General features: G+C 26.3%; 1 protein-coding gene across 3 annotated transcripts in view; it reads right to left on the reverse strand.

Annotated features, from left to right (window-relative positions):
• LOC111429326 (Insulin receptor substrate 53 kDa) overlaps positions 1–15,621 on the reverse strand; it is a 122,754-nt gene that overhangs the window by 61,662 nt on the left and 45,471 nt on the right. For 2 of the 3 annotated variants that reach the window (XM_023065205.2, XM_023065204.2), the window contains exon 2: positions 3,096–3,263. In XM_023065205.2, the coding sequence (XP_022920973.1) occupies positions 3,096–3,140 (45 nt within the window). In that variant the 5' untranslated portion in view covers positions 3,141–3,263. Of the gene's footprint in view, positions 1–3,095; positions 3,264–14,340; positions 14,579–15,621 lie in introns of those variants that run through there. The other variant, XM_071201295.1, reaches the window with a different exon arrangement.

Below are 15,621 nucleotides of genomic sequence, written 5' to 3' on the forward strand. Positions count from 1 at the left end.
AAAAATCATATCTACTGTATTTTTAAGAATCATGATATGATATGCACGTTAAATTGAAGCTTAAAGATTCTAGTTTATGATATGATATAAAAACTACAAGATAATATTAATGAAATTTCCAGAAAAAAGTTATTAAAGAAAAAATAGTCAAATTTATAAATCAAAAACAACCCCAAATTTTCAAAAAATCACATCTACTGTATTTTTAAGAATCATGATAGGATATGCACGTTAAATTGAAGCTCAAAGAGTCTAGTTTATGATATGATATAAAAGTTATAAGATAATATTATTGAAATTTCCAGGAAAAGATTATTGAAGAAGAAATTGTTAAATCAAAAATAAACCGAAATTTTCCAAAAATCATATCTACTGTATTTTTAAGAATCATGATATGATATGCACGTTAAATTGAAGCTTAAAGATTCTAGTTTATGATATGATATAAAAACTACAAAATAATATTAATGAAATTTCCAGAAAAAAGTTATTAAAGAAGAAATAATCAAATTTATAAATCAAAAATAACCCGAAATTTTCAAAAAATCACATCTACTGTATTTTTAAGAATCATGATATGATAAGCATGTTAAATTGAAGCTTAAAGATTCTAGTTTATGATATCATATAAAAGTTATAAGATAATATTATTGAAATTTCCAGGAAAAGATCATTGAAGAAGAAATTGTTAAATTTATGAATAATGAGAAGTTTTCAAAAAATCATATGATGTGCATTTTTAAGAATTATGACATGACATATATGTAAAATTGAAGCTTAAAGATTACAGTTTATGATATGATATAAAAAGTATAAGATAATATTATTTAAATTTTCTGGAAAGAATTATTAAAGACGAAATTGCCAAATTTATAAGTCAAAAATAAAGCGAAATTTTCAAAAAATCATATCAACTATATTTTTAAGGTTCATGCCGTGATATGTATGTTAATTTGAAGCATAAAGATTCTAGTTTATGGTGTGATGTAAAAACTATAAGATAATATTATTAAAATTTCCAGGAAAAAATTATTAAAGAAAAAATTGTTAAATTTATAGATCAAAAATAACCCTAAATTTTCAAAAAATCATATCTACTGTATTTGTAAGAATCATGACACGATATGCACGTTAAATTGAAGCTTAAAGATTCTAGTTTATGATATGATATAAACGTTATAAGATAATATTAATGAAATTTCCAGTAAAAGAGTATTAAAGAAGCAATAATCAAAGTTAGAATAAAACAATGATACGAAATTTAAAAAAAATTATATTTACTGTATTTTCAAGAATTATGATATGATATATATATTAAATTAAAGTTTAAAGATTCTAGTTTATGAAATGATATAAAAACTACAAGATAAAATTAAAGAAATTTCTAAAAAAAAATTATTGAAGAAGAAATAGTCAAATTTATAAATCAAAAATAACCCTAAATTTTCAAAAAATCATATTTACTGTATTTCTAAGAATCATGATATGATATGCACGTTAAATTGAAACTCAAAGATTCTAGTTTATGATATGATATAAACGTTATAAGATAATATTAATGAAATTTCCAGTAAAAGAGTATTAAAGAAGCAATAGTCAAAGTTATGAATAAAACAATGATACGAAATTTTCAAAAAATTATATTTACTGTACTTTCAAGAATCATGATATGATATATATATTAAATTAAAGCTTAAAGATTCTAGTTTATGAAATGATATAAAAGTTATAAGATAATATTAATGAAATTTCTTGGAAAAACTTATTAAAGAAGAAATTGTTAAATATATAAGTCAAAAATATACGAAATTTTTAAGGTTCATGATATGATATGCACGTTAAATTGAAGGTTAAAGATTCTAGTTTATGATATGATATAAAATCTATAATGTAATATTATCGAAATTTTCAGGAAAAAATTATTAAAGAAGAAATTGTTAAATTTATGAATAAAATAATAAGAAATTTTCAAACAATCATATCGTCTGCATTTTTAAGGATCATAATATGATATGTATGTTAAATTGAAGCTTAAGGATTCCAGTTTATGATATGATATAAAAATTATAAGACAATATTATTAAAATTTCCAGAAAAAAATAAATAAAGAAGGAATTGTCCAATTTATAAATCCAAAAAAATGCGAAATTTTCAAAAAATTATATCGACTGCATTTATAAGAACCTTAACATGATACGTATGTTAAATTGTAGCTTAAAAGTTCTAGGTATCAACAATCCTGATCAAAGTAAACCTATTTTTGTATAATAAATATAATATGTAATAAAAACCATAAAATTCCATTTAAAATAACGATGTTGTGGTCTAGTTCCGGTTAACTTGAAGTGATGATTATCTTAAAAGTATTTTAGATCGAAACATCAGGATGAACATCCCACATAAATAAAATTTTAGAAATGCAGATACAATGTTGTCGACTTTTTGGCGAACACTGTATACTTAAAATATACATACTCTTTAATCTTCCAATTAAACTAACTCACTTGATTCAAAAGTAAAAGTGAAACCGTTAATCTTGAATGGAAAATCGAAACCCGTATACCTTCGATGGTACACTGACCTGTCATTAGCATTTAATGTACGTATTCTGTGGGTCGGTGTGCAACGAAGTCGCGACTTTCACACGACCAACATCGAGAATTCTCCTCCAACAAGAGGTTCAATCTTGCGAATCTTCGACCCGACCCAACGTACCATTGAAAATTCACAACGTCGACCCTACAACGTTCCACTACCAGCATGAAGATACCGCGGATTTAACGGTTTTAACATTGTAGCACGCCACAAGCATATTTATTAAAAAGCAACTTCTACCTAGCCTCGCAACGATTAAATAGAAATAAAAACATTGAATTTTGAAATTCGTTGAATCCGATATTATGAAATTGTAATGCATTTATTCATTAAACAAAGTCAGTAAACCGCGCACAACACCGCACTGATGCCGGTGGCAGGTTAGTAAATGTATTCGCTCCGGTGTCCCAAAGAAAACTTCCGCGAGTGGTTTTAATTTAAATGTAAATCGGGGAACTCACTTCCCTAAGGAACTCAACTGCCCCCGCGTTCTTACTCACCTTGTAGATGCCATCTACCAGCTTGATAAGTTCTTCGGTCTCCATTGTGGTCTTGACTTTTTTTGGGTTCTTTCTTTTTAAGGTTCCTGTTCTAAAAGGGGATTTATAACTGCTTAACGTCCATATTAATTAGATCGACCGCTGTTACAAGCGAGGAAGCGAGGAATTCTGGAATTTAAAAATGATTTAATTAATTTTGTTATATTAATGAATAACTAAAATAACTAAAATAACGAAATACTAGAGATATTCAAAATCAGATTATTTTCATACCGCAAATTCCTAATTCAACTCAATTAATAATCAAATATTAATTAAATATAGGTAATTGGTATTCCGCAGTTATATTCAATTCATAATAAGTTCAAAATTGTCAATATGTAGTAATTAATAACACATTCAATATATAAATTCAATAATTTATGTTCATGTTTCTCGACGCTTTTTAGATATAAAAAATTATATCATATAATGTTGCTTAAATGTATCTCATAATTTCTTTAATCTTTTTTCTATCTAATTTAGGTTTTGAGTTGAGATCGATTTTAATAACAAAAATAAACTTAATTTTAATATTTTGAGGTTTGACACTTTCTAACCAAAAAATAGCACTAAGCTAGCAGAATCTTTTTATGGATAATGTATATTTGGTTCATTATAAACAATTTATGTATAAAACATTTTCCTCTATAGCACTTAGTTTTAGGTTGAAATTAATTTTAAAAACAGAACCAACTTCATTTTATTATTTAGGAGTATTACGCTATCTAATCAAAAAAATGGAAATAACTTGGCTCAATCTGGTTATGGATAATGTCTATTTGGTTCATTATAAACAATTTATGTATAAAACATTTTCCTCTATCTCACTTAGTTTTAGGTTGAGATTAATTTTAGCACCAAAGTCAAGTCGATTTTGATATTTTGGAATTTCACACTTTCTAACCAAAAAATAGCACTAAGTTAACTGAATCTGGTTATGGATAATGTCTATTTTGTTCATTATAAACAATTTATGTATAAAACATTTTCCTCTATCGCACTTAGTTTTAGATTGAGATTAATTATAAGACAACCAACTTAATTTTAATATTTTGGAATTTTACGCTATCTAATCAAAAAATGGAAATAATTTGGCTGAGTCTGGTTATGGATAATGTCTATTTGGTTCATTATAAACAATTTATGTACAAAACATTTTCTTCTATAACACTTAGTTTTAGGTTGAGATTAATTTTAAAAACAGAACCAACTTAATTTTATTATTTAGGAGTATTACGCTATCTAATCAAAAAATGGAAATAACTTGGCTCAATCTGGTTATGGATAATGTCTATTTGGTTCATTATAAACAATTTATGTATAAAACATTTTCCTCTATCGCACTTAGTTTTAGATTGAGATTAATTATAAGACAACCAACTTAATTTTAATATTTTGCAATTTTACGCTATCTAATCAAAAAATGGAAATAATTTGGCTGAGTCTGGTTATGGATAATGTCTATTTGGTTCATTATAAACAATTTATGTACAAAACATTTTCTTCTATAACACTTAGTTTTATTTTTTTTTTTTTTTCAATTTTGATATTTTGGGGTCTCACATTTTCTAACCAAAAAATAGCACTAAATTAACTGAATCTGATTATGGATAATGTCTATTTGGTTCATTACAAGTAATTTATGTATAAAACATTTTCCTCTATCTCATTTAGTTTTAAATTGAGATTAATTTTAGCACCAAAGTCAAGTCGATTTTGATATTTTGGAATTTCACACTTTCTAACCAAAAAATAGCACTATGTTAACTGAATCTGGTTATGGATAATGTCTATTTGGTTCATTATAAACAATTTATGTATAAAACATTTCCCTCTATCGCACTTAGTTTTAGGTTGAGATTAATTATAAGACAACCAACTTAATTTTAATATTTTATAACTTTACGCTATCTAATCAAAAAATGGAAATAATTTGGCTGAGTCTGGTTATGGATAATGTCTTCATTATAAACAATTTATGTACAAAACATTTTCCTCTATAACACTTAGTTTTAGGTTGAGATTAATTTTAAAAACAGAACCAACATAATTTTATTATTTAGGAGTATTACGCTATCTAATAAAAAAATGGAAATAACTTGGCTCAATCTTGTTATGGATAATGCCTATTTGGTTCATTATAAACAATTTATGTATAAAACATTTTCCTCTATCTCACTTAGTTTTAGGTTGAGATTAATTTTAGCACCAAAGTCAAGTCGATTTTGATATTTTGGAATTTCACACTTTCTAACCAAAAAATAGCACTAAGTTAACTGAATCTGGTTATGGATAATGTCTATTTTGTTCATTATAAACAATTTATGTATAAAACATTTTCCTCTATCGCACTTAGTTTTAGATTGAGATTAATTATAAGACAACCAACTTAATTTTAATATTTTGGAATTTTACGCTATCTAATCAAAAAATGGAAATAATTTGGCTGAGTCTGGTTATGGATAATGTCTATTTGGTTCATTATAAACAATTTATGTACAAAACATTTTCTTCTATAACACTTAGTTTTAGGTTGAGATTAATTTTAAAAACAGAACCAACTTAATTTTATTATTTAGGAGTATTACGCTATCTAATCAAAAAATGGAAATAACTTGGCTCAATCTGGTTATGGATAATGTCTATTTGGTTCATTATAAACAATTTATGTATAAAACATTTTCCTCTATCGCACTTAGTTTTAGGTTGAGATTAATTATAAGACAACCAACTTAATTTTAATATTTTGGAATTTTACGCTATCTAATCAAAAAATGGAAATAATTTGGCTGAGTCTGGTTATGGATAATGTCTATTTGGTTCATTATAAACAATTTATGTACAAAACATTTTCTTCTATAACACTTAGTTTTAGGTTGAGATTAATTTTAAAAACAGAACCAACTTAATTTTATTATTTAGGAGTATTACGCTATCTAATCAAAAAATGGAAATAACTTGGCTCAATCTGGTTATGGATAATGTCTATTTGGTTCATTATAAACAATTTATGTATAAAACATTTTCCTCTATCGCACTTAGTTTTAGGTTGAGATTAATTATAAGACAACCAACTTAATTTTAATATTTTGGAATTTTACGCTATCTAATCAAAAAATGGAAATAATTTGGCTGAGTCTGGTTATGGATAATGTCTATTTGGTTCATTATAAACAATTTATGTACAAAACATTTTCTTCTATAACACTTAGTTTTAGGTTGAGATTAATTTTAAAAACAGAACCAACTTAATTTTATTATTTAGGAGTATTACGCTATCTAATCAAAAAATGGAAATAACTTGGCTCAATCTGGTTATGGATAATGTCTATTTGGTTCATTATAAACAATTTATGTACAAAACATTTTCTTCTATAACACTTAGTTTTAGGTTGAGATTAATTTTAAAAACAGAACCAACTTAATTTTATTATTTAGGAGTATTACGCTATCTAATCAAAAAATGGAAATAACTTGGCTCAATCTGGTTATGGATAATGTCTATTTGGTTCATTATAAACAATTTATGTATAAAACATTTTCCTCTATCGCACTTAGTTTTAGGTTGAGATTAATTATAAGACAACCAACTTAATTTTAATATTTTGGAATTTTACGCTATCTAATCAAAAAATGGAAATAATTTGGCTGAGTCTGGTTATGGATAATGTCTATTTGGTTCATTATAAACAATTTATGTACAAAACATTTTCTTCTATAACACTTAGTTTTAGGTTGAGATTAATTTTAAAAACAGAACCAACTTAATTTTATTATTTAGGAGTATTACGCTATCTAATCAAAAAATGGAAATAACTTGGCTCAATCTGGTTATGGATAATGTCTATTTGGTTCATTATAAACAATTTATGTATAAAACATTTTCCTCTATCGCACTTAGTTTTAGGTTGAGATTAATTATAAGACAACCAACTTAATTTTAATATTTTGGAATTTTACGCTATCTAATCAAAAAATGGAAATAATTTGGCTGAGTCTGGTTATGGATAATGTCTATTTGGTTCATTATAAACAATTTATGTACAAAACATTTTCTTCTATAACACTTAGTTTTAGGTTGAGATTAATTTTAAAAACAGAACCAACTTAATTTTATTATTTAGGAGTATTACGCTATCTAATCAAAAAAATGGAAATAACTTGGCTCAATCTGGTTATGGATAATGTCTATTTGGTTCATTATAAACAATTTATGTATAAAACATTTTCCTCTATCTCACTTAGTTTTAGGTTGAGATTAATTTTAGCACCAAAGTCAAGTCGATTTTGATATTTTGGAATTTCACACTTTCTAACCAAAAAATAGCACTAAGTTAACTGAATCTGGTTATGGATAATGTCTATTTTGTTCATTATAAACAATTTATGTATAAAACATTTTCCTCTATCGCACTTAGTTTTAGATTGAGATTAATTATAAGACAACCAACTTAATTTTAATATTTTGGAATTTTACGCTATCTAATCAAAAAATGGAAATAATTTGGCTGAGTCTGGTTATGGATAATGTCTATTTGGTTCATTATAAACAATTTATGTACAAAACATTTTCTTCTATAACACTTAGTTTTAGGTTGAGATTAATTTTAAAAACAGAACCAACTTAATTTTATTATTTAGGAGTATTACGCTATCTAATCAAAAAATGGAAATAACTTGGCTCAATCTGGTTATGGATAATGTCTATTTGGTTCATTATAAACAATTTATGTATAAAACATTTTCCTCTATCGCACTTAGTTTTAGATTGAGATTAATTATAAGACAACCAACTTAATTTTAATATTTTGCAATTTTACGCTATCTAATCAAAAAATGGAAATAATTTGGCTGAGTCTGGTTATGGATAATGTCTATTTGGTTCATTATAAACAATTTATGTACAAAACATTTTCTTCTATAACACTTAGTTTTATTTTTTTTTTTTTTTCAATTTTGATATTTTGGGGTCTCACATTTTCTAACCAAAAAATAGCACTAAATTAACTGAATCTGATTATGGATAATGTCTATTTGGTTCATTACAAGTAATTTATGTATAAAACATTTTCCTCTATCTCATTTAGTTTTAAATTGAGATTAATTTTAGCACCAAAGTCAAGTCGATTTTGATATTTTGGAATTTCACACTTTCTAACCAAAAAATAGCACTATGTTAACTGAATCTGGTTATGGATAATGTCTATTTGGTTCATTATAAACAATTTATGTATAAAACATTTCCCTCTATCGCACTTAGTTTTAGGTTGAGATTAATTATAAGACAACCAACTTAATTTTAATATTTTATAACTTTACGCTATCTAATCAAAAAATGGAAATAATTTGGCTGAGTCTGGTTATGGATAATGTCTTCATTATAAACAATTTATGTACAAAACATTTTCCTCTATAACACTTAGTTTTAGGTTGAGATTAATTTTAAAAACAGAACCAACATAATTTTATTATTTAGGAGTATTACGCTATCTAATAAAAAAATGGAAATAACTTGGCTCAATCTTGTTATGGATAATGCCTATTTGGTTCATTATAAACAATTTATGTATAAAACATTTTCCTCTATCTCACTTAGTTTTAGGTTGAGATTAATTTTAGCACCAAAGTCAAGTCGATTTTGATATTTTGGAATTTCACACTTTCTAACCAAAAAATAGCACTAAGTTAACTGAATCTGGTTATGGATAATGTCTATTTTGTTCATTATAAACAATTTATGTATAAAACATTTTCCTCTATCGCACTTAGTTTTAGATTGAGATTAATTATAAGACAACCAACTTAATTTTAATATTTTGGAATTTTACGCTATCTAATCAAAAAATGGAAATAATTTGGCTGAGTCTGGTTATGGATAATGTCTATTTGGTTCATTATAAACAATTTATGTACAAAACATTTTCTTCTATAACACTTAGTTTTAGGTTGAGATTAATTTTAAAAACAGAACCAACTTAATTTTATTATTTAGGAGTATTACGCTATCTAATCAAAAAATGGAAATAACTTGGCTCAATCTGGTTATGGATAATGTCTATTTGGTTCATTATAAACAATTTATGTATAAAACATTTTCCTCTATCGCACTTAGTTTTAGGTTGAGATTAATTATAAGACAACCAACTTAATTTTAATATTTTGGAATTTTACGCTATCTAATCAAAAAATGGAAATAATTTGGCTGAGTCTGGTTATGGATAATGTCTATTTGGTTCATTATAAACAATTTATGTACAAAACATTTTCTTCTATAACACTTAGTTTTAGGTTGAGATTAATTTTAAAAACAGAACCAACTTAATTTTATTATTTAGGAGTATTACGCTATCTAATCAAAAAATGGAAATAACTTGGCTCAATCTGGTTATGGATAATGTCTATTTGGTTCATTATAAACAATTTATGTATAAAACATTTTCCTCTATCGCACTTAGTTTTAGGTTGAGATTAATTATAAGACAACCAACTTAATTTTAATATTTTGGAATTTTACGCTATCTAATCAAAAAATGGAAATAATTTGGCTGAGTCTGGTTATGGATAATGTCTATTTGGTTCATTATAAACAATTTATGTACAAAACATTTTCTTCTATAACACTTAGTTTTAGGTTGAGATTAATTTTAAAAACAGAACCAACTTAATTTTATTATTTAGGAGTATTACGCTATCTAATCAAAAAATGGAAATAACTTGGCTCAATCTGGTTATGGATAATGTCTATTTGGTTCATTATAAACAATTTATGTATAAAACATTTTCCTCTATCTCACTTAGTTTTAGGTTGAGATTAATTTTAGCACCAAAGTCAAGCCGATTTTGATATTTTGGAATTTCACACTTTCTAACCAAAAAATAGCACTAAGTTAACTGAATCTGGTTATGGATAATGTCTATTTGGTTCATTATAAACAATTTATGTATAAAACATTTTCCTCTATCGCACTTAGTTTTAGGTTGAGATTAATTATAAGACAACCAACTTAATTTTAATATTTTGGAATTTTACGCTATCTAATCAAAAAATGGAAATAATTTGGCTGAGTCTGGTTATGGATAATGTCTATTTGGTTCATTATAAACAATTTATGTACAAAACATTTTCCTCTATAGCACTTAGTTTTAGGTTGAGAATAATTTTAAAAACAGAACCATCTTAATTTTGTTATTTAGGAGTATTACGCTATCTAATCAAAAAATGGAAATAACTTGTCTGAATCTGGTTATGGATAATGTCTATTTGGTTCATCATAAAAAATTTATGTATTGAACATATTCCTCTATCTCACTTAGTTTTAGGTTGAGATTAATTTTAGCACCAAAGTCAAGTCGATTTTGATATTTTGGAATTTCACACTTTCTAACCAAAAAATAGCACTAAGTTAACTGAATCTGGTTATGAATAATGTCTATTTGGTTCATTATAAACAATTTATGTATAAAACATTTTCCTCTATAGCACTTAGTTTTAGGTTAAGATTAATTATAAGACAACCAACTTAATTTTAATATTTTGGAATTTTACGCTATCTAATCAAAAAATGGAAATAATTTGGCTGAATCTGGTTATGGATAATGTCTATTTGGTTCATTATAAACAATTTATGTACAAAACATTTTCCTCTATAGCACTTAGTTTTAGGTTGAGAATAATTTTAAAAACAGAACCATCTTAATTTTGTTATTTAGGAGTATTACGCTATCTAATCAAAAAATGGAAATAACTTGTCTGAATCTGGTTATGGATAATGTCTATTTGGTTCATCATAAAAAATTTATGTATAGAACATATTCCTCTATCTCACTTAGTTTTAGGTTGAGATTAATTTTAGCACCAAAGTCAAGTCGATTTTGATATTTTGGAATTTCACACTTTCTAACCAAAAAATAGCACTAAGTTAACTGAATCTGGTTATGGATAATGTCTATTTGGTTCATTATAAACAATTTATGTATAAAACATTTTCTTCTATCGCACTTAGTTTTAGGTTGAGATTAATTATAAGACAACCAACTTAATTTTAATATTTTGGAATTTTACGATATCTAATCAAAAAATGGAAATAACTTGGCTGAATCTGGTTATGGATAATGTCTATTTGGTTCATTATAAACAATTTATGTACAAAACATTTTCCTCTATAACACTTAGTTTTAGGTTGAGATTAATTTTAAAAACAGAACCAACTTAATTTTATTATTTAGGAGTATTACGCTATCTAATCTAAAAATGGAAATAACTTGGCTCAATCTGGTTATGGATAATGTCTATTTGGTTCATTATAAACAATTTATGTACAAAACATTTTCCTCTATAACACTTAGTTTTAGGTTGAGATTAATTTTAAAAACAGAACCAACTTAATTTTATTATTTAGGAGTATTACGCTATCTAATCAAAAAATGGAAATAACTTGGCTCAATCTGGTTATGGATAATGTCTATTTGGTTCATTATAAAAAATTTATGTATAGAACATTTTCCTCTATCTCACTTAGTTTTAGGTTGAGATTAATTCTAACAACAAAGTCAAGTCAATTTTGATATATTGGGGTCTCACATTTTCTAACCAAAAAATAGCACTAAATTAACTGAATCTGATTATAGATAATGTCTATTTGGTTCATTACAAACAATTTATGTATAAAACATTTTCCTCTATCTCATTTAGTTTTAAATTGAGATTAATTTTAGCAGCAACGTCAAGTCGATTTTGATATTTTGGAGTTTCACACTTTCTAACCAAAAAGTAGCACTAAGTTAACTGAATCTGATTATGGATAATGTCTATTTGGTTCATTATAAACAATTTATGTATAAAACATTTTCCTCTATCGCACTTAGTTTTAGGTTGAGATTAATTATAAAACAGAACTAATTTAATTTTAATATTTTGGAATTTTACGCAATCTAATTAAAAAATGGAAATAACTTGGCTGAATCTGGTTATGGATAATGTCTATTTGGTTCATTATAAACAATTTATGTACAAAACATTTTCCTCTATCTCACTTAGTTTTAGGTTGAGATTAATTCTAACAACAAAGTCAAGGCAATTTTAATATTTTGGGGTATCACGCTTTCTAACCAAAAAATAGCACTAAATTAGCTGAATCTGGTTATGGATAATATATTTTTGGTTCATTATAAACAATTTATGTATAAAATATATTCCTCTATCTCATTTTGTTTTAGGTTGAGATTGATTTTAAAAACAAAATCAACTTAATTTTGATATTTCAAAGTTTTCCCCAATCTAACCAAAAAATGGTAATAACTTGGCTTACTCTGGTTATGGATAATGTCTTTTTGACTCATTGTCAACAATTTATGTACAAAACATTTTTCTCCATCTCATTTAGTTTCGGTTTTATATTAATTTTATTAAAATTTTACACTTTTTCACCAAAAAAAGGTAATTCTTCAACTGAATCTCTTTATAGAGTATTATCACTTTGATTCTTTATAAACAATTTATACACCAAATCTTCCTTCATCTCATTTAGGTTATGGGTTGAGATTATCTGTTTTATATTAGCTCTAAAAATCGTTATAGGTTCACACCTTACGTTTTATTTATTTCCTCTACAAGTTGATCGATATAACCAGCAGGTAAGAGGCGAACCTTCCCATTCACCGCAAGAAGTAACAGAACCCCAAACAGGCTTATAACACGCGAGAACAGGTCTCTAAAATAAATCGAGGATTGAAACGAAAACCCGCTTCAACGAGACACCTCACATAGTCGAGATTTTATGCGCATGATTAATTAACAAACCTTAACAAGTGGGGATTAATCCAAAGCTCAAGGAAATAATTTCTTTTAATTTGGTTTTAATTATCTCGGGATCTTCTTTATCAGATTGTCGATGAATCGATGTTACAGATAAAGAACTTCAATTATATAATTCAAATAATTCTCTTTTTGTTTGGTATTTAACACATTTTGATCGGAAGCAATTCTCAGATCGTTATTAACAAATTATAAAGCATTACCTGAATCGATTCCTTTTACTTTTTGCCTCCTTTCCCTTTCTACTTGGATTATATAGTTGATCAATTCCTTTTTCGACTTTAATTGCAATTTAATTTGTCTAAATTGTTAAACAATAATTCAATCAGGTGCTTTTATTGCAAAATCTCATCGTATTTTTAAATTAGAATTCCTTTCTTATCTATCATCTATAAAGTCGAGAAATCTGTTGCGAATTTTGATTGTTTATTGAATTTCCCTTTTTCTTTAGTAATTAGCTTTTCTTTCTTTGAAACTTAAATGAACCATATATTGATACAATATGATTTCGTTCTCGAAATCTATTTTAAAAAATAAAACATAGTTCTATATTTCCGTAGTTAAATTAAACATTTTCAAATGTATAATTGATAACGTCCACGTGTTCCACAAACAACAATCGTAAACAAGCCAACCGGTGCCAATTTGTTTGTTTATTACGATATTAATGGTTTATTAAACAAAATAAATTCGCGTTTTACGCTATTTACGAACCGGGTTTTATTTGTTCGGAATGTTTTCAATATTTCATCAAGGGATATCACAAACCCTAACGCATATACGCTTTACACATGAAATGTATTTAATTGGGATATATCAAATATCAGAAGCCGCATAGAATCAAATACTAAACTAATAAATTTATATGATTAAAAAAGTTTAGTTGGTGCTACCTAAACCAAGTGAAAAAATGTCAAAAAAAATAAAATTGATGATTAGTTTCCTGGACAATTGCGCTGGATTCATATTTCCTCATTTCTCTTTTTGAAATAATTAAATAACACCATATGGAATTCCTTGTTACATCTATCCACATCAAAACGCATAGTTAACTTTCGTTTTTGTTTTCATTCCTGCATACGAATAGGCATATATTCTTATATGTCACTTTCACGAATAGACCAAGTGAAAATGTCGCAAATTTCCTTCTCAATATACATTAATAGAAAAGTAACAGAACTAGATCTGGGTTTCTTACGCGGACATATTCGAAAGGTAGCAATAGGTTTGTTTAGTTTAGTGTCTTTCTAAAATGAAACGACTATCACCAGATAACGAATTCGTTTTACGAAGCTCATTTTATATAATCAAAGATATTTTTAACTTATTTATAAAACTACAATAATTAAAATGTATGAACTCATCGAGAAACAAGGTTAATAGGTTTACCTGTTTATATTCATCACAATTCACGTCCCACGTATTTGCGTCAATTAACACGATTTCGCGAAAACCTCACGTGAGACACCACATCGAAACTGTATAGAAGAAATTTTCGAGGTGTCATATTAGCGAAAACACGATGACACTTCTTTTATACACGGTCTTTTGGGTCGTCTGTTCAATCAGTAAAGAACCGATCGGAAGAGCAGAACTGTCCTCATACTTTCGAATCGTGTTCTACTCTGTACTACTCTCACTCTGTAGATGATGCGGAATGGTCAATGAAAAAGGACAGCCGTTGATAGCCGGGGACTGAGTACGAGCAAGTTGTCTAAGTTAGGTAATTGGTTCATCGCGTTTGAAAGCTTTCAGTACAATGCTTTTAACAACACTTGACATAAATTTTTCAAATAAATTTAGAAAGACAGGGAAAGATAAAGTGGGTATTAAGATAATTTATAATCTTAATTGTTCTTTTTTACTTAAAGGTTAAATGGAAGTTTTTGAAATGTTTTGCATAACCTACATTTACACAATTTTTTAAGATTTAATTATGGATTTTTTTTATTCTAACTTTCGTATATTCTGATTTCACAACATAAACTAGAATCTTTTAGGTTTCATTTGAGATATAAACCATATCTTAACTGTAAGAAATAACTTCACAGCGATTTTTTTATTTCATGATTTTGACATATTCTACAAAATCCACAACTACAACAATTTTCCAAGATTAAATTCAGCAATTTTTGGTTATAATATGTATATATTTTGTTATCACAACATGAACTAGAATCTTTTAGCTTTAATTTGAGATATAAACTATATCTTAATTTCAACAAATAACATCACAGCGATTTTTATTAATTTTCATGTTTTTGACATGTTTAATATAACCCACAAACATAACTATTTTCCAAGATCAAATTCAGCACTATTTTGTTATAATATGTCTATATCTTGAAATCACCACATAAAGTAGAATGTTTTAGCTTTAATTTGAGATATAAACTGTAAAATTCATAAAAATTTAACTGTTTAATTCATATAAATTCGTATATTTAACATACCCCGCAAGAACAACTATTTTCAATGAGTAAATTCTGCATATTTTTGTAATAATATGTCTATATCTTGATATCACAACATGAACTAGAATCTTTTGGCTTTAATTTGAGGTATAAACCATATCTTAATTGTAACAAATAACATCACAGCGATTTTTTTATTCATTTTCTTCTGTTTTATTTAACACAACCCAAAAATACCACTATTTTCCAAGATTAA

Source organism: Onthophagus taurus, chromosome 1, assembly GCF_036711975.1.
Source record: "Onthophagus taurus isolate NC chromosome 1, IU_Otau_3.0, whole genome shotgun sequence".
Lineage (NCBI taxonomy): Eukaryota > Metazoa > Arthropoda > Insecta > Coleoptera > Scarabaeidae > Onthophagus > Onthophagus taurus.